The sequence below is a fragment of the Schistocerca americana genome, chromosome 1 (genome assembly GCF_021461395.2).
Source record: "Schistocerca americana isolate TAMUIC-IGC-003095 chromosome 1, iqSchAmer2.1, whole genome shotgun sequence".
Lineage (NCBI taxonomy): Eukaryota > Metazoa > Arthropoda > Insecta > Orthoptera > Acrididae > Schistocerca > Schistocerca americana.
Genome location: NC_060119.1, coordinates 551,341,255 through 551,366,295, shown reverse-complemented (window position 1 = coordinate 551,366,295; position 25,041 = coordinate 551,341,255). Strand labels below are relative to the sequence as shown.

At 42.7% G+C, this 25,041-nt stretch overlaps 1 protein-coding gene across 1 annotated transcript in view; it reads right to left on the bottom strand.

Moving 5' to 3' along the window:
- Window positions 1-3,882: 3,882 nt before the first annotated feature.
- LOC124576278 (fructosamine-3-kinase-like) overlaps window positions 3,883-25,041 on the bottom strand; it is a 43,896-nt gene continuing 22,737 nt past the window's right edge. Inside the window, exons 2-5 of the mRNA XM_047131205.1 lie at window positions 6,686-7,024; window positions 6,447-6,500; window positions 4,173-4,314; window positions 3,883-4,073 (exon numbers count right to left, since the gene is read on the bottom strand). Of these exons, the coding sequence (XP_046987161.1) occupies window positions 3,883-4,073; window positions 4,173-4,314; window positions 6,447-6,500; window positions 6,686-7,024 (726 nt within the window). The remainder of the gene's footprint in view (window positions 4,074-4,172; window positions 4,315-6,446; window positions 6,501-6,685; window positions 7,025-25,041) is intronic.

Below are 25,041 nucleotides of genomic sequence, written 5' to 3'. Positions count from 1 at the left end.
CCATACCATTGATGTTGTTATCATGTGATTTAGCAGTAAGGATCAAGGTCACATGGTCTGATGGCTTAGGACCTGATCATTCTGGTCTGTTGGTTTTTGTCCGCAGCTTGGGTTTTGCGCATGGTGGCAAGGCAAGGCCATTTTAACAGAAATTTTGCTGGGTCTCTTCTACTGTTGCTATGAAAGTCTATCCTTCCCACCATTGGTTTCCACAAACACCATTATTTCAGTGTTTGGAGGCTTGGTTGTGGGAGTAGCGGTGCAGGCCTGCAGCTGCATGTACAGTTGCAGGTCAATGTGCTGTGCTCAGCAGTCAAAAGTCTACATGCCCACACTAGTCTTCTGTATAGACTGCTTCAATATTGAGACAAAATACTTCATGAGACCTGGATGGCAGCATGGCTTTAAATGTCTTCTTCAATGCATCTGGACAAGGCATTCTTTACTCCAAACTGGATGGGTTTGGGACTAATTGAAAAACATGGGTGGGGCAGTACATTGAATACCAGGCTCGTGGGCAGTGGTGCTGCATCTTCCACATGGAGCCTGACCTTACAACACATGGTGGTGTGACCAAAGCATTGACACTTAAGAAAATGCATTGGATTAAATTCGTAGGAACCGATTTTAAGATGGAAAAAGCCTGCCACAATATATTCAAATGACTTTTGTAGAATGAATGGATTTGGGAGCTTAACCCTAACCCTTTTCACAAAGTTCTGGGCTTCACTGATACATTCACTTTCTCACTCCTGCAAGAGTTTTTTGGTATCTGTAACCACAATGTCCCCACACATAACTCCTTTACAACAACTGGGCCCACTGTTCTGCTCACTGTTAATAGTACCTTCTCCAATTACTTCAGCATTTGATAACTTTGTATATACCACAACAGTATCCGATCCCAAATATTTGTTTATTCAATTACCCATTTCAGTCATTATGATCACCTTCAGATTGATCCGAAAAGAGAACATGTGCATATTCATGTAAAAATGTACGTATTTGTAGGCTATCAACTATTACATGCAGTATAGTAATATAAATAGTCCGGAAAGTTAGCAAACATACCTGTCTTCATGAAGTCTACAGAATAAGAGAATAAAATATATAGCCATAAATGGCATCACATAGAGTAAAATTGTGACAAAATGGTAAACACTCATGACCCGAAATGTCAGGTCATTTCTGGCATACTGCGCTCACAACTAAGGTGCAAACAAGTGAGGGGGCATAGCCACTAGATGTTGCTGGCCAAATCCGGTTTGCAACAGCACGATACATCAGAAATATGATCTTACACCACCCTTCTAAACTTCTTAATCAACAGAAAAAATTTGCACCGAACACTTATTTTTCATTATATGACAGGCTGTTGAAGGTCTTACAAACTGGTGGAGCTCCATTTCTCCCCCAGTCCTGAGCTGTCCACATTTCTTTGTCTCAGATTCGGCAAGCCTGATGTGCCCACAGCCTTTTCCTCTTGCTTTGATATGCTGCTTTCACAGACAACCACTAGGAACTAGTGTCTATAATTTTTGAATGAAGTGTCATTATGATACCTTTATTTAAGCTCTTGAGCCTTTATTAAATTGCATTTCTTATTCTGTCCATTTGCATTATGTCTTGGCCCCATGCCGAACACAGTTTCTTGTATTGGTTCTTGGTATGCCACTGTGCCTGTGATCTTACCTTTTATTATATTGCATATTTCATGCACACTTATTTCCAATACCTTTTATAATTTAAACTAAATTCTCTTTGGACCCACATTAAACTCTTCCTTTTTCTTGAAGTGCAATTTAATATATCTGATTTAGTTTTACACAGTATGTCTAAGGTCATATTTATGATTTTTATATTACACTGTTGACACTGACCTACATAGGGGGAACAATCATCATAATAAAACAACGGAAATCAGAGCGCGTACGGAAAGATACACATGTTCGGTTTTTCCATGCATTGTTCGAAACTGGAATAATAGAGAATTATTGTGAAGGTTGGTTCGATGAAACCTCTGCCAGGCACGTAAGTGTGATTTGCAGAGTATCCATGTAGATGTAGATGCATTTGACCAGTGACATCTTGCAGCCATGCCCCCTCAGCTGTTTGCACCATAGTTGTGAGCAAGGTACACCATGCAATGGCTCAGCATTACGGGTCATGAGTGTTTACCACAAGCACAAATTCTCTTTTCAGATCAATCTGAAGACAATCATGATGACTGAAACCAGTAATTGAATAAACAAATATTTGCAATCAGGAACTGTTGTGGAATTTACAAATTTTCGTAACGCTGGACTGCTGTCACCCTCACAGTGACTGTGTCACCCGTCATCAATTTGATAATGTGTTTACATGGGTAGCTTCCAGTATCTCAATTAGGAGTGTATCAATGTGCAGCCTCTTCACAGATTTAAGTTGTCCTGCAAGACCCTCTAGAGCTTTATGGATGTAGACAGTTGACAATTTTTCAAATGAACCTTCAGCAAATAAATAAATTACACCATAGGAAACTGTCCTTTTCAATTACCGCTTTTTGGGTGGATTAGCCACACAAGGTCGCTTTGAGATTTGGGTGTTAATAATGCCCAATGGACTAACCGAACTACTGTGAGTAGAAATAAGGGATTTAGGCTTCATGGAAGTTCAATGAGCATGCAGGGAAGTAAGTGTCCACCCAGACAGAGCCCAACTTGCCTGGGTAAACCTTGTACAATTGATACACGAAATGTGTTTGCGGTTGTGAATATGGACAACCATCAGCTGCACAATGGAATGACGATAGTAACAATTTGTGCTGCATCAGGACTCAAACCCGGATTTTCCACTTATCTCAAGTGGTGCTCCAACCATTTGGCCATTCGAGCATAGCTCACAAGCATACACAAACTTCCATGTCACCAACCATGCATCTACAGCCTGTATTCGCACATCCATTATGTATACTGCCATACAGTGGAGACATTTTACTTGAAAGTCGCTTGCTCAACGTCGGCTGATAAATACAATATTGCAGTGCCTAAGTTATTTCAAATTATGATGCAACAATGCAGTGACTGTAGCCATTATGAAATACATGAAATGTATCTGCAGTTGCAAATATGGACAATTATCAGGTGTATAATGAGATGACGACAATGAAAATTCGTGCTGGACTGGGACTGAAACCCGTATTTCATGCTTATCATGAGCGGTCACCTACCATTTGGCTATCCGAGCACATGTCAACAAATGGTTGATGGAATATGGAAATTTGGGTCTGCCTGTGAGTCAAGCTTATGGTTACAGAGGACTTGTGATGTGCATAAGTCGTTAGCTAAGGAAGGACACACTCTTCAAACAAATGATGAGCTATCTGAGACACTTGCCATTTAGAACGCTCTAGGGGCACATGTAGCTTCATCAAAAATACCACAGATACAGCAATCTTTACCCCTCCCCCAACAATGCATCCCCTTTATTAATTTCATATGAAATTGTGGATTTCTGTGATATTTTGCTGTTATTTCCAAGGAGCCTAACTAGCATAATTTTGTTGACTGGATGATGTTACTTCATGGTACAATTACACTGCTTGTTTGATATCTTGACCAATGATATCCACTGAGGCCCCAAAAATTACATGTCCGGACATGCTTAATACAAATATAATGAAACACATGTCCCAAAGCTAGGTAACAAGTGTTTAAACTCAGCATTCATTCAAACAATTTGCTTGTCGTGATGTTCAGGCAGCATAGTTGATATTTATGCTCTATATAGCACATTATGTTTCATAATGTCACTACCAACAGTGCTTGCAAAAGTGTGCAAAGAGTCTAATGACAGGACAGCAATTAATACGTATTATAGTCACCTACATTTTGTTCGAATATTTCACATGAATACTTGCCACTTATTTAGGAGATGAAATAATTTATACATCTGATTCCTTTTCCTTGAACCCGGGGCCCTAGGTATTATGTCATAATACGCATTATAGAATGCTTGTCCAAGACCACCATACATTTGTGAAGTAACCAGATCAAAATCTTGATGACCAAAAAAAGATGCTGGATGAAAAGTGACTGTGAAAAACAAACCACAAATGAGTTTTCAAACATATTACTTTTCATTTACTTATTTTTTTATATTTTTTTATGACAATGTTTCTACATTTGTCTTACCTGGATGAGTGTTAGTTTCCGCAATATTGTCTCTTTGTAAGTTCCCATGCAATAATGATGGTTTTATATCTGCTCCTTCAAAAAACTGTGGTAGTTTCCTAAGTAGCTGTGACCACAGTTCTCGTGCCTCAGCATCTGCATACTGTAGAAAACATAAAATCTGTCATGCACAAACTACAATACTCTGCTCTGCATTTTACTTACAAATAAGTCATGCTGACAATCAATGTATTCCCTTGATATATATTGTACTATCACTCAATACTGAACATATTTTTTCTAAAGTGTCATGCACATACCACAAATGGTAGCAAAATTAAAATACTAAGATTTATTGGCAACAGAACACCTTAATGAAATCATTTACTCATTTGAAACAATATTCTCATATTAACATAATAAATAATTTCTTTTACTATTCAAGTTTTAACAATATAATAAACTATTCTTTCTGTAATAAAAGAAACCAACTAGGCTACTGAAATATTATATTTTTTGGAGTGTGTGGAAAAGAATATGTATCACCTAGAAATGTGTAAAAGTAGAATGGTGGATTCAGTGAAAAACAAGAACAACCAGCAGTTTCCAAATGAAAATATTGGCCTATGATCAGCAAGAGAGATGGACAGAAGATAGAAAGATTAGTGTTTAATGTCCTAAGAATGATATCATGAAGAACAGAGCACAAACTCACATTGAGGAAGGAAATCAGCGCTGTCCATTTTAAAGGAACCAACACAACATTTGTCTTAAGCAATTTCGGTAAGTAATGCAAACCTAAATCTCTATGGATGGGCAAAGATTTATACTACTGCCTTCCTGAACAGAAGTTCATTGTCTTACCACTGTATCACCTTTGTTGATAAAGGAAATGAATCTATGAAAGCAGCCGAGCAAGATGGCAGTGGTTAGCACAGTGGACTAGCATTCGTGAAAATGGCAGTTCCAATTCCTATCTTGACAGGCAGTTCTATGTTTCCAGAATTTCCCCAAATCATTCCAGGCAAATGTCAGGACAGCTCCTTTGAAATGGACACAGCCAATTTTCTTCCCCATCTTTTCATAATCCAAGCTAGTAGTCGGTCTCTATTGACCACATTGTCGGAAGGATGTTAAACTCCAATCTCCCTTCCTTCCACGAAAGTAACTTATAAAGTGCCTTTAAAGTAATGAGTTTGATTGTTTGAGGCTTTGCAAGAACATGCAGGAGAATACAGAAATGGTAAATAAAATTTTAGGGACTTATGCAAGACAAAGTCCAACATACACTTCACTATTGCAGTCTGCCTCTGTGTGTATGTGTGTGTGTGTTTGTGTGTGTGTGTGCGTGTGTGTCACAATTTTTCATGTCAAAATGTCAATAGGATACTAACAGACTCCATGAAGGCAAATGTTTCTGGAGTAAAGACAACAGAGACTTATGAAAATACTGACCACAATACCCAAAGAAAAAGAATTTTAACTATTTCACACATTTTCCTTCTGGAGACATGAAAAGTGGAGAAGGTGGAAGCAGAAAGGTGCAAATTGTCTAACAGAAAGCAGAAATACAAATACCAATAGCTCCAAAGTTGAACAGGAAGAGAAGCAATATAGAAATCAAGGTTTCACATCCTAAACATTCAGTAAATTACCTGTGAGTAGAAGAAAATTTGGGAAAGAAGACAGAGACTGACTGCTGATTTTTAAAGGGATTACATTTAGTGGTCACTGGTCCCTTTACCTGAGGTAATTCATCACTGGAGAGCTTATTATTGGAGGTCCTCTTGTTTAGAGTTCTGCTGGCAATGTAAAGTAATGAAAAAATTCTCTCTCTCTCTCTCTCTCTCTCTCTCTGTAACAGCACACAAATGTGTGCAAGCGCTTACACACACACACACACACACACACACACACACACACACATACACACACACACACAATTCTGATCAAGAAAGCTATGGGTGAACATACTGTGGCCAGTACTGGTCTGTACCACAATGATACACACTCGTCCCAAATGATGTGGAAGGACAGAGGACGAAAGCTAAGCACGTAAGATGGAGTGTCAAAATTTAGGATATAATGGTGGATAAGTTGTATGGGAGTGAGGAGAGGGCGGCACACCAGAGGGGCTAGACTTCCAAATGATTAAAAATACCACCTCTGGGATGAGGATTCTTATTTTGAATTGTTTTCAGTTTTTTAAGATAAAATACACACTGATAATAACTGCTGACAAGACAAATTCCCTCATTAGCATACAAATATTACATTTCTCATTTGTATACTCACATTCTCCTCAAGTAATCTAAATTGATAGCTGAGTCTGTGTCTCACGAAAAAGGTCTGTAAAAAAAAAAAGAAGAAGAAGAATCACTTGAAAGACTACAGCAATAATACAGGAACAGCTTAAACCCAATATCTTCATAAATATTAACATCACTTCCCTTTTCAAAGTAGTGGTAAAAATCTGCTTTGATTCATGTTTATACATATGATCACAATTTTATTACAAAAATACTTATGCTTACAGGCCAGTCACTGCACCGTTCATTTTCCAAAAGTGTGTTCCCAAATCGTGTTTTAACATGGAAACCAAATTCTTTTACAAATTGGACATTTTCCTCCTTCCCTACAAATCCTTTGATTTTTTGTTTGCCCAGAACAGCATTATGCAGGTGTAATCTTGCCAATTGCTGCCCAAGTTCTTGAGAGAACTGGTTCAGTGTTTTCATATCAATATACTCTGAAACAAACAAAGCTCCACCCAAGCGATTGTCCACAATTGCAAGAGGCTTTGGGACATGTATTATGTTTGTTGCTGCAATAGCTTCTAGACTTTCATATTCACAATCAAATATCTCCCTTGCCTGAAAAACAATAAACATGGTACAGAAAATAAATAACACACTTGTGGCGTTTAAGATAGGTAACAAATGTCAACACTCATCAAACACAATACCAAAGTCTCAAAATTTTGCACTGCATTCATTCATTATTTCACCATTCAGTCATACTGTATAGTGCCAATTACAGAGGAGGATCTTCAGCAATGTGGAACAGGTCAAAGCACACATTAACAAAGTGAAGCAATTGTTGCAGATTTTTTTTACGATTGGTGATCACTAACATGCAGTTACTTACAGAGGCACCAAACGTTGCACCTACTGATAAAACAACAAAATACAAAAGCCAATATTATGAAAATTATAGACTGCTATTCACCATATGTCTAGTCACAGACAGGCACAATGAAAAGACTGCTACACACATAAGCTTTCAATCAGAAGGCCTTCTTCTGAAATAGACAGCATACCCATACATACACACATTCATGCAAACACAGCTCACATACACGTGACCACTGTCTCTGGCTTCCAGGGCCAGACAGTGGTCACGTGTGTGTGTGTGTGTGTGTGTGTGTGTGTGTGTGTGTGTGTGTCCACCACCCCTGCGCTACTATCCCTCCCCCTCCCCAACCCAACCTCCTCCTCAACCCTACCCAGTCACCACTTCCATTATACACTGGTGCTGCTCTTCACAGTGTTGCCTGTGTGGTCTCAGTTGTCTGAGATTGCAGTTGTGTGTGTGAGTTGCGTTTTTGTGAGGGTGTATGTGTGTGTTTGTCTTCTAATTTTGACAAAGGCCTTACTGGCCAAAAGTTATGTTTGTGACATGCTTTTTGTTGTCCTGTCTGTGACTCAACATCTCTGCTATATGGTGAGTAGTAACTTTCCTTTTCACAATACTGCTACCTCTATTTTTTTTTTTCTTTTCCTGCTTCCCTATAGCCCATCCTTTTCAACTACAACTTAAAATGATCCAAATAAATGTCTTGATGAATTTCTTTATTGTCTCTTTTTTAAGGTATTTTTTTTTTTTTAGTAAATTACTCTTATTTCTGAAGTTTTGTTAGGCCATCTCAGTTCTTTCCTTAACATCCAATATACTTTTGTCTGCATTTGCTGTAATACTTCCAAAGAAACGAAATTCACTTACAGTGTACTCCTGAATATTCATTTGGATTATCCAGTTTGCACATTATTCATGCCTCTAAAAAAAGTGCAACATTTTTCTCCAGTAAACAGCAATCAACAAGTTACTGCATGACAATAAGTGTTATTTCCATTGTTTAAACAATTGCCACTCGACAAGAGAGTACTGTTTCCATTGTTATCGGAAAGTCTGTTCAGTGTAAACTGAAAACAAACTCAGTTTTTTTTTATTTTGTTTTGTTTAGGGAGCAAAAAACAACTGGTGTCATACGCGCCCAAATCAAAACTATAGAACACGAACACAGATAGGAGGGAAACGACTATACGTCAGTCCCAATGGACAGAATAGGTGACAGCTAAAAACAGGCACATGGGAAAGAGGCTAAAATAATACCATACAAAACTGGAGGTCCAAAACTAAAAATTAAATTGCCTTCGCCATATTGCTTTGGCAGATAAAAAGTAAAGCGGGGTCGACAGGCCGTACGACATTCGCTAAAACGGGTGATAAATCAGAAAGCAATCCCAAGCTGGAATGTAAACCGTTTTAAAAAAAAAAGGGCATTCCAGCAGGAAGTGGCGGACATTTAAAAAATTTGGGCACAATGCATACAAAGTGGCGGGGTAGCACCACTGAGCAAATGATGATGGCTAAAAAGGCAGTGCCCAATACGCAGCCGATTTAAAATAATCTCCTCCCAGTGCGAGGGCCGGGAGAGGCTTAATAATCTGAAGCTTATTCCCATGAAGGGAGGACCATTGGTGATTCCCAAGGGGCACCACCTCCTGACAGACGGCAACACAGAGATCATCGGAGGGAATATAGGTACTCGAAGGCTGAGGTATGAGGACTGCAGCCTTGGCAGCAATGTCAGTAGCCTCCTTTCCTGGCAGACTGACATGACCAGGGACCTATAGAAACATGACATTGGCTCCACCAAGAGCGAGCAAGTGACAGTTTTCCTGGACCCGCTGCACTAAGGGATGAGCAGTGTACAGCACACAGAGACTTTGGAGGGTGCCGAGTGAGTCTGAGCGAAGGACACAATTGGGAAGGCTGCATCGCCAGATGTACCCTGTGGCCAGATACAAGGAGAAAAGCTCAGCTGTAAATATTGAGGAATGTGCTGGAAGCCAACATCGAAAGACACAGGTGCCAATGACAAAGACACACCCAACCCCACGGTCACTCCAAGAGCCATTAGTGTATACAAAGGTACTATCGCGAAATTCCATGCGAAGATCGTGAAACGGAAGGCGATAGACCAACGCTGGAGTAGTGTCCTTAGGAAGCGAATGAAGGCCAAGGTTAACATGAGCCGCTTCACCAAGCCAAGGTGGTGATGGGCTCACACCCGCTGGGAAGGCTGCAGGTAGCGTAAAGTTAAGCCGCTGTAGCAAGTGGCGAAAGCCGACTCCAGGAGGTAAATGGGACAAGCCTCATACTGATGATCAAAGGAATCATCAAAGAAGGAGGGGTAGGAGGGGACCTCTCTGACAGGTCCCGGGAGAATCCCAAAGGGGATGGTGTGCATTCAAGTGACTGAGTAGCAGAAATGGGGGAGGTAGCTGCCCACTAAGCTGAAGGAAGTCTGCCCTGGTGACAGCAGCGGATGACGGAGGGATATAAATGGTACAGAGGGAAAAATTCAGGCAGGGAAGGAAAAGGCAAACTACAACAGCTTGAAGATGGGTAGTCTGGGAGATGAGTTGACGAAGGTCATCTCGTATGAGCAACATGACGCCCCCATGAGATGGAATGCCGACCTCAGGGGGAAGGTCAAATTGAATCGGTAATGTGAAAGCTCAAAGCGGTCGTGAGGGCACAATTTCATTTCCTGAAGGTAGAGTACAAGGGGATGCTGCGATGCTAATAGCAGCCGTAAATCCTCTTTGTGGGACCAAAGGCCACAAATGTTCCACTGGAGGACAGTCATGAGAAGGAAGAGATGTAGGGTTGACAACTCAGAGGCCACCGAGTGACAGCCGGTGTAGAGTCAGGCACAGAAGCAGGAGGATCCTGCTCCATGGAGTCCACAGATGTGTCGGCGTGATTGTGTGGTCGGTCCGTGGAGTGAGTCCAATGCTGAGAAACGGTTGGTGGTGTGCACTGGCGAGACGGAGGCCAGCTGGGCTAAGGGATGACGTGGCGACACCATCGAGCAGGATCTCCAAGTTGGCGAAGGAGAAGACCGTTTGTCTTTAGCGGACTTCTTCAAGCCCTTCTGGTTAGAGGAAGACTTTGGTGGTGTTTGGCTGCAGGGATGGAGGAAGTCTTCACGGGAGAACTCCTTTGTCCTTTCCTGCCTGCTGGTTGTGTAATGGGTTGCTTTGCCCCTTGAGACAAAGGGTTTGACGGTTTGTTGCACAGCGGGGCAGGAGGATGGCGATGCTACCTTGACACTGAGCGATTTCACAACCCCAGAGTCGAATTGGAGGTCACATGTCTGCGTGGTCATGTCCTTCATTGAGCGAGGGGCAACAAGTACAGTACTATAGGTGCCATACCAGAGAACACAGGGTTTGCGACTAGCCAGTAACTTGAGAGCTACTAGGTAAGGCACTTTTTCCTTTACCCGAATCTCTTGAGCAGCCCGCTCATCTAGATACACAGGACAATCTCGAGAGGAGGCGGCATGGCCACCATTGCAGTTGATACAGCAGGGAGATGGAGGCGGACATTCGCCCTCCTGCGCATCCCAGCAACAGGTTGCGCATTTGGCTGGGTGTCAACAAGATGTTCGATTGTGGTTGAAACGATGACACTGGTAGCAGTACATCAGATTTGGAATGTATGGCCGGACTGTGATAATTTCACAGCCTGCTTTGATCTTGGACAGCAGCACCACCACATCAAAGGTGTGGAAACGAGTACAAGTGGGCACCAAGAAGGAATCGACCTTTTTCTCTACACGATACACAACAATGACACCCTGATCAGAGAGGTAAGACTGTATTTCAGCCTCGGTGAGACCGTCAAGCGGCCTGGTGTAAATTATACCACGGGAAGAATTCAAAAAAGTTCTATGTGCCTCAACGTGAACAGTGTAGCCGTGGAGAAGTGAGGCAGCAAGCAGTTGTTGTATTTGAGAATCAGAAGTCATCTCCAGAAGCAAAGTGCCATTCCGTAAACGATAGCAGGATTTCACAGGGCCAACAATTGCATAAACACCTTTCTCAATAATAAATGGATTGAGTGTGGCGAAGGACTGACTGTCTTCAGTACGTGAGACCACGGTGTAGCGGGAAGGGTCTTCGAATCAGTAGCCTCATTACGTTTACGTTTCGTAGACATCGATGGGTAGGAGAAATGACTCATCGTGAGGAAATCCCCCATGATTGGCAGCATCTCCAATGGCACACTCCTTACAACTGGCGGCCCCCTTCACAAGGAGGCACACCTGCCTTAGGTGATCCTTCAAACGTCAGCTCACAACTCCTGAACACGTGATGGAGGGACCAATCGCTAATTTGGGAAGGTTACAGTTCAGGCAATCACCCCTCTCTGGGCCTGGCCTGTACCAGGGGGTACGTGCGAACCCTACCTGTCGACCCGGGGCTGGGAATTACGTGCTACCCAGTCACCTATTACGCATCATACACGTGGGCTGGCCTTCAGGAGCACACAGGGAGGTTGGCCGGTTGGTTGGTTGGTTGGTTAAAAGAGGGGGTGAAGGGACCAAATTGCGAGGTTATCGTTCCCTTGTTCCCGGGAAATAATTACACAACAGAAAGAAGAAAAGAAAGGAGACATATAGCACAATAACAGGAGAAAGGCAGCACCAGAAGAATGACAAAAGGACAACCCCACTACCATGGACAAAACACGAAAAGAAAACCACAGAGAGAAGCAAGAAACAGGTAGAAGGGGTAAAAACAGGAGAGCAGATGACCGTGGCTGGCCTACCAAGAGAATAAAAAGGAAAAGCCAGCCACTCTGCGACACATTGAAACATCCATCCTAAAAGCATTAGAGAGCAGAACACAACGGGACAAAGGACATGCGCTAAAACTTATATAGATTGATAAAACCCACCGACACGTATAAAACGTAGAACTAAATTAGGCAATGAGGTATTGTCAGATAAAATTAGCGGTAAAGAGTCTGATAACCGAAGATTTCATCAGAGGGCAGTCAAAGTGGGACAGTGCACCAGAATATGGGCCACTGTCAACTGAGCACCGCATCGACACTGATGCAGGTCTTCACAGCGCAGGAGGTAGCTGTGTCACCCAAGTGTGGTCAATGCGGAACCGGCAGACAACTACAGAGTCCCTGCGAGAGGTCTGCATGGAGGACTGCCGCACGTTCATAGTCTCCTCATGGCACGCAGTTTGTTGTGCGTGCTGAGGTTATGCCATTTCATCTCCTAAAGCCGCAAAACCTTGCAGCATAGTACTGAACACAGGTCAGTTACAGAGAAGCCGACCTCCATAAGCGGTTTCCCCAGAGCCTGTTTGGCCAGCCTGTCGGCAAGTTCATTGCCTGGGATTCTGACGTGAACTGGGGTCCAGACAAACACCACTGAACGACTGGACCATTCCAGGGCATAGATGGACTACTGGTTGGTAGCTACTAAAGGATGGCGAGAACAGCACTGGACGATAGCTTGTAGGCTGCTCAAGGAGTCAGCACATAGCAGAAATGACTCGCCAGGGCTTGAACGGATGTGCTCAAGAGCACGAGATATAGCCACCAGCTCGGCAGTGAAAACACTGCAGCCATCAGGCAAGGAATGCTGTTCAATATGTCCTCCACAGACATATGCAAAGCCAACGTGAGCATCAGCCATTGAGCCGTCGGTGTAAACCACATAATGGCTTGGGTACACGTCAAGAATCAAGAGGAAGTGGCAGTGGAGAGCGGTGGAGTTAAGTGAGTCCTTAGGGCCATGCGAAAGGTCCAGGCAAAGCCGCAGCCTAGGTGTACACCGTGGAAGTGTACATGAATGGACCTCAAGTATAGTTGGTGAAGGCAAGGACTCCAGTTTGGAAAGACGGGATCAGACACAAACTGCAACTGGAAGCCCTTACCTGGGCCACCAATGCGGGAGATGAACTGCCATGGGTGGGAAAAGGAGACGATGATTTGGATGCGAAAGAGAACTATGAACGTGTGCAATGTAACTGGCCAGCAGTTGTGCACGCCTAACCTGCAATTGAGGGACTCCGGTCTCCACAAGGACGCTGGTCACCGGACTCGCCCTGTTAACTCCTGTCGCTAGGTAAAGGCCACAGTGGCACACTGGATAGAGTAAACGCAACACTGAGGATGCCGCCAAACCATAAACCAGACTCCCATAGTCAAGGCGGAATTGAAAAATGGCTCTGCAGAGCTGCAACAGCTTAGAGCGATCTGCACCCCAGTCGGTGTTGCTCAGGCAACAGAGGGTATTGAGGTGCTGCCAGTATTTCCGCTTAAGCTGACGAAGGTGAGGAAACCAAGTCAATCAGGTGTCGAAAACCTGCCCTAAGAATCAATGTCTCTCCACTACAGTGAGTAGATCGTCATTAAAGTAAAGTTCTGGTCCTGGATGAATGGTACGACACCGACAGAAGTGCATAACACACGACTTTGCGGCCGAAAACTGGAAACTGTGGGCTAGAGCCCATGCCTGCGCCTTGTGGATGGCTCCCTGTAGGCGCTGCTCAGCAACATCAGTACTGGTGGAGCAGTGCGAAATGCTGAAGTCGTCTGCATACAGAGAAGGTGAGGCCGACAGTGCTACAGCTGCAACTGAACCATTAATGGCCGCTAAAAATAGAGAGAGACAATACAGAGTCCTGCGGGACACCATTCTCCTGGATATAGGACGAACCATGGGAAGCACCAACTTCGACATGGAAAGTACGAAGCAACAGGAAATTTTGGATAAAAATCAGGAGCGTTCCTCGGAGACGCCACTCGTATAATGTGGCAAGGATATGATGTCGCCAGATAGTGTCATATACTTTTCGTAAATCAAAAGAGACAGCAACTAGGTGTTGGTGTCTGGAAACGGCTGTTCGGATGGCAGACTCAAGGAACACATTCCAGCAGCTTACAAAGAACGTTGGTGAGGCTGATGGGGAATAGCTATTCACATCAAGCGGGTTTAAACCGGGTTTGAGCACCGGAATGATGGTGCTCTACCACCATTGCGATGGAAAGAAGACATCGCACCAGATCCGGTTGCAGATGACAAGGAGATGTCGCTTGTAGTCAGATGAGAGATGTTTAATCATCTGACTGTGGATCCGGTCTGGCCCAGGAACTGTGTTGGGGCAATGTGCAAGGGCACTGACGAGCTACCACTCTGTAAATGGGGTGTTACAGGATTCACTGTAGTTTGTATTAAATGAGAGGACTTCCCCTTCCAGCCGCCATTTGAGAGTGCGAAAGGCCAGAGGGGTGGTTCTCCAATGCATAGGTTCGAGATAGTGCTCTGCAAAGTGCTCGGCAATCGTGTTTGCATCGGTAGATAACACGCCATTTATGTTAACACCGGGAACACCTGTTGGGGTCTGGTACCTGAAAACACGTTTGATCTTTGCCCAGACTTGGGAAGGTGACGTATGGCACCCAATGGTCGAGACAAATCTCTCCCAACACTCCTACTTCCGTCATTAGATAAATTGGCGAACACGGGCACGGAGCCGTTTAAAGGTTATGAGGTGCTCCAGGAAAGGGTGCCACTGATGCCACTGTAGAGCTTGCCAACGCTCCTTAATTGCTTCACTGACTTCCGGCGACCACGGAGGGACAGCCTTTTGCTGGGGGCACCCTAACGAGCGAGGGATCATGTTTTCATGTAGTCGCCTGCTCAACCATCACATCAATGTTACAGTGTGGTGGAGATTCAACGTTCACAGAAGAGCTGAAAGTTTCCCAGTCTGCCTTGTTTAAAGCGCATTTCGGCAGGCGTCCACGGGCCTGACGCTGGGACAGTGACAGGAAGATGGGTAAGTGGTCGTCATGTGCTCTCCAGTGGATAGATGGGAGAAGTCTTGGGCTGCCAATTGATAAATCAATGGCCGAGTAAGTACCATGAGCCACACTGCAATGTGTGGCGGCCCCAGTATTTAAGAGGCAGAGGTCGAACTGAGACAATAAAGTTTCGACATCTCTGCCTCGGCCAGTAAGCATGGTACCACCCCACAAGGGGTTATGTATGTTAAAATCTCCCAAAAGTAGGAAAGGTTTAGGGAGCTGACGAATCAGTGCAGCCAATGAGTTCAGGGGTACTGCACTATCTGGAGGAAGATATACATTGCAGACAGTTATGTCCTGCATCGTCCTTATCCTGACAGCCACAGCTTCAAGAGGGGTTTGAAGGGGCACAGGTTCACTACATACTGAGTTCAGGACACAGACGCAAACTTCACCTGACACTCAATTATAGTTGCTAAGGTTCCTGTAATCTCCCTTATAGCAGCGGAGGGCAGTGTTCTGCATTGCCAGGAACCAGGTTTCCTGGAGGGCAATGCAGAAAGCAGGTGTAAAGCTTAACAGTTGAGGTAGCTCAGCCAGGCGGTGGAAAAAACCGCCGCAACTCCACTGGAGGACGACGTGATTGTGAGGCTAGGAAGGCATGGAACATTCGATGAGGCAGTTTACGTCTCAGGGTCACCTGCTCCCACCGATTTATTTCCTGAGCCATCTGTATTCATGGTGTCTGAGGGTCCAGTGGATGCCAGAATCTCCACCTCATCCTCAGGAGCAAAGCTTGTAGGTAGTGGTGGTGTGGGTGCCACGGCAAGTCCCTTGGTCTTGGGGGTGTTCTTTTTGGATTTCTCTTGCTGATCCCTGGGTTTCTCTGGCTGGGAGGACTTGACTGATTCAGTCTCTGGGACTGAGGATGATCGTGATGCCCTACGACCAGCTACATTTAGGCACTTCAGCCACTGGCAGGAGTCATCTTTTCCATTCGCAGAAACCTCGGAAGGAAATGACCCACGGTACCCCTTCCTAGCGAGAGGTGCCTAAGATGACTTACACTTCTCTGGCTGAGAAGTGTGGACTGGTGTCCCCAATGGTTGGTTGGGGAGGGGCAGGGGGGGGGGGGGGGAGGTGCAGTGCTCCTGAGGTAGATGGAGAGGGAGCAACAGGAAGGGAAGTGACCGCCCATCATCAAGGGGGCAAGTGTAGTCTTCCGGCTCAGAGAGCCAACCGGAATTCGCAGAACGGATGGGGCTACAACTGTTCTTCTAGCCTAAGAGGACGTCAGAGCCACAGGATGTAGATGCTCAAATTTCCTCTTAGCCTCAGTGTAGGTCAGTCGGTCCAGGGACTTGTATTCCATGATTTCCTTTCGCACTGTAAAATCCTGCAGTCTGCCGAACAGGGGGAATGATGCAGTTGACACAGATGGGAGACAGGACACATGGAGTATTGGGATGTGATGGACGTCCACAATCTTGACATGTGACACTGGAAGTACAGCGGGAAGACAAATGGCCGAACTTCCACCACTTAAAGCACCGCATAGGGGGAGGGATATATGTCTTTACATCACAGGGGAAGACCATCACCTTGACCTTCTCTGGCAATGTGTCACCCTCAAAGGCCAAGATGAAGGCACCGGTGGCAACCTGATTATCCCTCGGACCCCAATGGACATGCCGGAAAAGATGAACACCTTGTCACTCTAAGCTGGCACGCAGCTCGTCGTCAGATTTCAAAAGAAGGTCCCTGTGGACCATATGTAAGCTCTTATGGGGCGTGATGGTAACGGAAACATCCCCCAGCTTGTCACAAGCGAGTAATGCCCGTGACTGAGCAGATGTTGCTATTTTTATCAAGACTGACCCTGACCGCATTTTGGACAATCCCTCCACCTTACCAAACTTGTTCTAAATGGTCTACAAAAAAACTGTGGCTTCACCAAAACAAAGGAGTCCCCATCAGTTCTCGTACATACAAGGTATGGGGGTGAATATGGTTCGCTGCCATCCTTAGCCTGGCAGGGAGGGGAATGATTTAGGGTCGTACTTCCTTGCATTCTACCGAGACTTAGAACGCTTAGAGACTGCTTGTGTTTGATCACCAGCAAGTGATGACGTGGTATGCCTCGTCGCGCATCATCCGCCCTGATGCCATCCACTCTGACCAGGGGCCCTCGCCACGGGCGCCACCGAGCCGCAGCAAAGGCCACCTGGCAGGATGGCCATTACCAGGAGTCCCGATGCCCCAGGGTGACAGGCATCTACTCCTTGGCATATGTGGGGAGTTAACGGTGCAGGCATCAACAGAGCGACCCGTGTTGTCAGGGGGGCTACAACCAACAGGCACATGGCAGCCCTACCATAACGGACTGGCTACCGTACTGGATATGAGGTGCAACCAAGTCCATGGTCATCGTCGGCGCAGAAAGCGACACTGCATAGTGCATGGTGGAAAACACACCCAGGAAGGTGTCCTCACACAACAGATGGAGGATGAGTGGGACTGCAATGTGACGCAAGAAAGCAAGCTACAGATCTCAAGGCATGATGGACACCATGCACCATGCAAGGCGCCCTTCACCAATTGGCTCCCTCTTCAGAAAAACTTTGGAGAATGGAGGTCAAACCCTACAGGGGACCATCACATAAAGGCCAAAGCATGTGAGACTCCTTTTAGTCGCCTCTTATGACAGACAGGAATACCTCGGACCTATTCTAAACTCCGGACCCACATGGGGGTCACACAGGAGAGAAGAAGAAAAAAGAGGATCTTCAAATGCCGAAACAGGGGAACGAGAGGAGAAGGGAAACAAAGAAAGGAAAAGGGAGCCAAAAATAAAGTTGAGACTGTTTTCATGTCAGTGACAGAATGCAGAACATTCCCACTAATACCACAGACATGTTCACCAAGGGAAGGGAAAAAGAATAGCAAGAGGATAGACATTCAGCACGAAAGGGAAAAAGTGCTGCAAGGGCTGGGGCCCTGTGGTAGCCCAGTACGAACCCGTGAGCCTCCTGGGGGGAGTTTCCTGACTTTAATTGGTGTGTAAGTGTCAATGAAGCAAGTTGAAAAAGAATTTGTAAAAGAGATGAGGAAGAAATGAAAGAAAATTAGATCCAAAAAATTTGAGAAGGGGGGAAACTGCCGCAAAATTACGTGCTGATTGTGGTGCTGGAAATAAGACTGTTTGGGACATTAAAAAGAATAGCAGAACATACAAGATTTTGTCAGTAGGTGCTATTCTAGTGCTGGACCATCTGCATGAAAAAGCATGACAAGATCTACATATGATGAATTAGATACTGCTCTTTTGAAATGGTTTAGCCAATATCGAGCAGAAGGAGTCATTATTTCAGGCACAACATATGACAAAGAAGCTAATTTTTTCATGAAGCTCTAGGGTTAGAAGATGAGTTTAATGCCTCATCTGGATGGCTAACCAGATTCAAACAATATCATAGGATTCATGAACTTACTGTGTAAGGAGAGAGGCTTAGTTCAAATGCTGTGGTAGCCAATTCCTTCCAGGAAGAGTTCCTAAAATTTGTGGAAGAAGAGATTTTCACACCAGACCAAATTTATGAAGCAGGCAAAAGTGGTCTGTATTGGAAATGTTTACCAAATAGAATCCTTACTTTTAAGTGCAAAGTCCGTGCTCTGAAACATGTCTCTACAAAATGCATTACAATTTTGAGCACTGCTACTGCTTCTGGGAATCGCGAAGTGAAACTACTAGTGATTAGACAAGAAATATATACAGGGTGAGGCATTTATGGTGTCGTGGTCATTTTGCTCCAAAGCAAAGGGCACAGTCAGAAATATTTTTCATAGAAAATTTGCAGTATTCATAAGAGGACATAACAGAGTGACCATAACACTCCTTGAAATGCCATTCTCAACGTTTTTCAGGGTCAAATTATTATCATTTTTTTAAAATAGAGTGGTGAATTTTATTCTACAGAAATGAAAAGGGCATTCAATTCTGAGTATAAAAGTTGTAGTACATTTGTCCACTAGGGGTGACAGATGATGCAATGTTGGTCAAATAAGACAGCAAATTGGTTTCACACACTTTGACTTTACTGTCATCCATTTACATACAACATGTACAGTACTTGTACACTGCATAATTATAATTCTATTCACATAACAGACAATTCCAATTTAGTAAATGCTCAAAGTTACAGCCATTAACTTCGACGCATTTCCAAAGACACGCTTCAATAGACAGTTGAACATGCCTCAACATTTCTTTGCTTATTCCTGCACAGACATTCCTAATTTGTTGGCATAGATTTTCGGGTGTGGTTGGCATTTCTTGATAAACGTTGTCCTTAATATATCCCAATAAAAAAAAGTCTGGAGATGTGAGATCCAGAGAGCAAGCAGACCACTGGACAGGCCTTCTACATCCTATCCATTAATCAGAATGATCTCTGTTTAGTCATCCTCGAGCTACAGCTGAGTAATGAGATGGGCAACCATTGTGTTGATATCACACGGAACCCTGTTCCATAAGGGGCACATCTTCAAACAACACTGGAAGATCTTGGTCCAAAAATTTTCGTAGTTTCCAGGTATTCAATTTAGCTTCAATGAAGTATGGTCCAATGATTCATAACCCTTGAATTCACACCAAACATTCACACTCCACTGCCTTTCATGCTCAGCTTCCTGTAACCATCTTGAATTTTCCACTGACAAACAATGCACATTATGTCAGTTCATCTCAGCATGATTGGGGAACGTTGCATTGTAAGAAAATAAAATGTTTGAAAATGTACCATCAAATTAAAAATAGCCCATTGGTAAAATTCAACATGCTTCTGGAAATCATCCCCATGAAGGACTTGATGTAGACTAATGCAATATGGATGGAATTTATTATGCTTAAGTATTTGAAGAACACTCCTTTGCAAAATTCCTGAATCACTTTCTAACAGACGGGGGAACTTACGAGAGGATTAGCAGTAACAGCAGCTAATACAGCGACTTCCAAATTCACCCCGGTAGCAGTTCTTCTTTGATTATGTTTTCTCAGTGCAAAACCTCCAAATTCAGAGAATAAGTTCGTAAGTCATTGAAAACTTCATACAGATGGCCATCTCCTTTCAGGATACCATTCTCCGTAGAATCTGCAAGCTGCTCTACCATTATTACGAGCTTCATCATAAATGTAAATTGTATCAATCCTCTCATTAATCGTGTACTGAATGTACATATTACAAAATGACGTGGAGCTTGCTAAGAGCAGTATGTCATGTAAATGCTCAAAGTATGGCCATCTCCTTTCAGGATACCATTCTCCGTAGAAGCTGCAAGCTGCTCTACCATTATTACGAGCTTCATCATAAATGTAAATTGTATCAATCCTCTCATTAATCGTGTACTGAATGTACATATTACAAAATGACGTGGAGCTTGCTAAGAGCAGTATGTCATGTTCTTATGAGGTTTAAGTTGGCACTGGATAAACTCGTACCAATGTCAACAAAACTGTAAACAAATGTTTATCCTTCTGGGAATACAAATAAAAGATCAACAAACCACCTTAAGTAAACAAATCAATTTCCTTCACTGAATAGCAATAGCAAAATAAAAAGAAAGAGAGAGAGAGGAGTCATAGTGTGTGGCAACCATTTACTGTCTTATTTGTCCAATATCACATCATCTATAACCCCTAGCAGGTAAATGTACTACAACTTTTAAACTCAAAACACTTAGACTGGCATTTCAAGGACAAGTTACAGTCACTCTCTTATGTCCCCTAATGAATACTGCAAATTTTGTATGAAAATATTTTTGATTTTACCCTTCATTTCAGAGTAAAATGGCCATGACACTATAAATGCCTCACCCGTTTCGCGCGCGGGTTTGTGTGTGTGTGTGTGTGTGTGTGTGTGTGTGTGTGTGTGTGTGTGTGTAAGACCGAGCATTCAACCCTAAGGTTTTCTATATGCATAATTAAATAATTAAAAGCAAAATGGAGCATGGATGGATAGTGAAATTTTCAAAAATGGTTCCACACACATTTTGTAACACAAGTTCAGGGATTTCTAAAAGAGAAAGGATTGCCACAGAAGACTGTCTTATTGCTTGATAATGCCCTTTCACATACCGATGAGAAAATCCTCATACCTGATTATGGTCTCATCGTTACACAGTTTGTACCTCCTTACCTGACTGCCATTATACAGCCAATGGACCAAGGCATAATTGCACCAGTAAAACAGCATTGCCGGACTGGTCCTCTGAAAATGCTAGTTGTTGAGGATCATTTGGTGGCATTCTGGAAGAAGTTGACAATTCTAGATGCCATACAAGAGATTTCTGATGCAAGCAGGAAGTTAGGCCACATGAACTAGTTCGATCATGGAGAATTCTTCCACATGTAGAATAAACCGGCTTTTAAGGTTTCAGTCATGAAGAAATAACAGCTGGACAAATAATGAATCCGGCAATGAGTTTAAATAGTTTTGAAGATGTCGATGAAGAAAACTTGAATGAGTGACTGAGGGTCAACAGATATGAACCCAGCTTCCAGTACGTAAGTTATGCCGAGGTTGTGGTTGCTGCTTCACAATAAAACAATGAAGAGAATAGGGAATGTGAAAGTGGGGATGAACACAGTGACCTTGTCAGTCATGGTACGTCACTGTAACGTGTTGATACTCTTCTAGATTGTATGGTCCATGCAGTGTTTCAGTACAATGACATTATTGCTACAAGAAAAATTCGAAAGGCTGTGTGAAAAAATGTCAACTCCTCTCAGAAGCAGACTAGCATCAGAGACTACTTTAAGAAATAAAGAAGCATACAGTACCTACACAAAGACCTTGGATAAACATTCAAACAAAGAATACATCTTTGAAAATATCTTGCTTATTTGTGCATCTTCTCCTACACATTACCTCAAATAATCAAGAGAATACTGTTCTTGCATTAGTACTGTACTACTAAAACACTGATTGTTGAAAGGATCTAATTCCTATGTATAAAACAGCTTCAAACTTCTGATTACTTTACAAGTGAGTTAATGTATTCAATATTTGGTTTTATGTATATAAAGACCCCCGTAAACAATAAAACATTTTGTCAAATGTAACTATGCTTGCCAAATATTTGAATGTGTACAGTGATGTTTGATGTGTTTGTAAGCACAGATCATGACTGATGTGTTTGTGAGAAATCTGGTTTGACGGGAAGTTTGACAAGATGGTGATGGTGTGTGTATGTGTGTGTGTGTGTGTGTGTGTGTGTGTGTGTGTGTGTGTGTGTGTGTGTCACCACATATGTTTACTGAAAAAGACTTTTATTACAATTTATCTCATTGTATCGTGACTTTCCACGACTATGAAAACTACAATCAATTATAAAATCAAACTATGACAGCCAATTACTAAAATGGTTGGGGTACCATATCCTTCCCAGCCACATACTATGCATGAAGAGGTTATGAACAACATTTTTACGCATACAGTAACATACGAGCGGGATGGAATGGTATAAAAGAAATTCAAGTTCTCCGGTTCTTCCATGGACAATGTGGGCTGTATGTTCTCCGGTTGTGATATTATAATCAATTTTCAGTAGAGTACCATGTAGATGAGAATATGTTTTTGCATACTTGTGTCTTCTTTTTCAATGTGAGGGCGAAGTAACTCTAAAAAAGTTACAAAATGTTTCACTGGCCATCCGCAGAAAGTTGATGTAATCATCACGTTCCGAGTGTATTCCATTAATTGGTTTTCAGTTGTATATTGCTCATTTTAAACCATTCCCTGAAAAGCATCTTGTTTTCTTCTTCTTTAAACACAGAGCCAGAGGGAACATTAGAAATGCTTTATCTGCATTTGTAGCCATTCCCCCTATTACCAAAATGCAGCATACGGGAAAAGCATTTGCTTCAAACATAAAGTGAAATTGATTGTCTTTTTTGGTATGTGTACAGGCTTTTTTTACACACAAGAGCAAACTTAACAGGCAAGTTTGCTCTTTTAGGAAGGCCTTCACATGTTTCAAAAAGTTTCACTGCCCATTTGCAGAAAATGGTTGTAATCATCAGTCTCGGAGTAATATTTCCTTTAGCAGGTCTTCATGGGTAAATCTCACATTTTAAGCCATTTGCTGGACCAGAGTATTGTTTTCTTGTTCTTCTTTAAATACAGTGCCAAAGTCACGCCAGGACAGCTTTGTATGCCTTTGAGGCCAATCTTACTGTCAAAATGCACACAAGCACGAACGGCATCTGTTTCAAGCTGGTGTTAAACTGACAAAAATTGTTTGAACGTGTATGGGCTGGCTTGGCAAATCCGTGGCTTGATAAGAACGAGTTTTTTAAACATTTGATCATTTACGGGGGTCTTAAGCGAGAAAAAATTTGGGGAAGTATACATGAATGTAGGCTCTCCCAGCATATACTGTTAGTGAAAAGCTCTCAGGTTTTCAGCTGGGTGGAAGTACTAAAATACTGCGACATTTCGAAGAGTGTCAAATTCATCATCTTCTGATGAAGTGTCCAGATATGTGGATGCATATTTGAATACCGCCACCCAGCTGAAAGCCTGAGATATTTTGAAATTATCCCACAAACGGGGATGATCATTTAGTAATATACATTTCGTAATTGTTTGCCCTTACTTGTCTGTTAAATATATCTCTCACCATTATTTTCATCTTGTTTACACTGATTTTTCAGTTTGTGGCTTTCCAAGATGTCAGATAAAATGTTTAGCATATAATTCACGTTCTTTTCAGGAGCTGCTAAGATCACTGTTATCATCAGCAAATTGAATACAGTGTACTCTACTGGGAAAAGTAAAATGGTATGTTATTACAGGCATTTCCCTTGCATGGGTGGAGTCATGTTACGACATAAGAAAACAGAGGGTCACCTTAACAAATTATATAGAAAAATTAAATCTAAACTAGGAAAACATTAAATTCTGTGTCACAAAAGATTCAGCTCTTGGTCCACTCCTAAACAGACTGCTCCATTTTGCTTGCTTTGTACTTAGAAATCTCTTTCACTGCATTGATCTGCCAACAGGATGAGTTAGCACTTTGAATACTGTTGCACAAAACTGCCCTATGGCATAACCTTCTGAGGCAATGTAGCTAAGATTACAAAAATATTTATTTTGTAGATGTATGCACTAACAACATTATTGCAGAGGTCATTTCAGAGGCTTTTGGATTCCTACACTTACCAACAAATTTGTGTAGTTCCTAATGGCTTTTGTGGTTAAAAAGTTGAGTGAATTTATAATGAAGTATACAATTCACAATTAAAATACCAAAATTTAAAAAAAAAAGCCATATAGGCGATGGATTCTAGGCTTCACAATGCAATTTTATATTCTGATGCCCAGAAGTATTACAGGTAGCCAGACAATTTTAGGCAGGAAATTGAAAATTACCAGATATTCAAAAACAGAATAAATGAGTACTTTAGTAGTCACTTCTACAATTTATCTGACAAGGGAACCTCCCCATCGCACCCCCTCAGATTTAATTATAAGTTGGCACAGTGGATAGGCCTTGAAAAACAGAACACAGATCAATCGAGAAAACAGGAAGAAGTTGTGTGGAACTATGAAAAAGTAAGCAAAATATACAAACTGAGTAGTCCATGCACAACGTAGGCAACATCAAGGATAGGGTGAGCTCAGGTGTGCTGTGGTCCCGTGGTTAGCGTGAGCAGCTGCGGAAAGAGAGCTCCTTGGTTCAAGTCTTCCCTCGAGTGAAAAGTTTAATTTTTTATTTTCAGTTTATGTGACAAACTCTTATGTTTTCATCACTTTTTTGGGAGTGATCATCACATCCACAAGAAAACCTAAATCGGGCAAAGTAGAAGAATCTTTTTACCCATTCGCCAAGTGTACAAGTTAGGTGGGTCGACAACATATTCCTGTCATGTGACGCACATGCCGTCAGTCACCAGTGTTGTATAGAATATATCAGACGT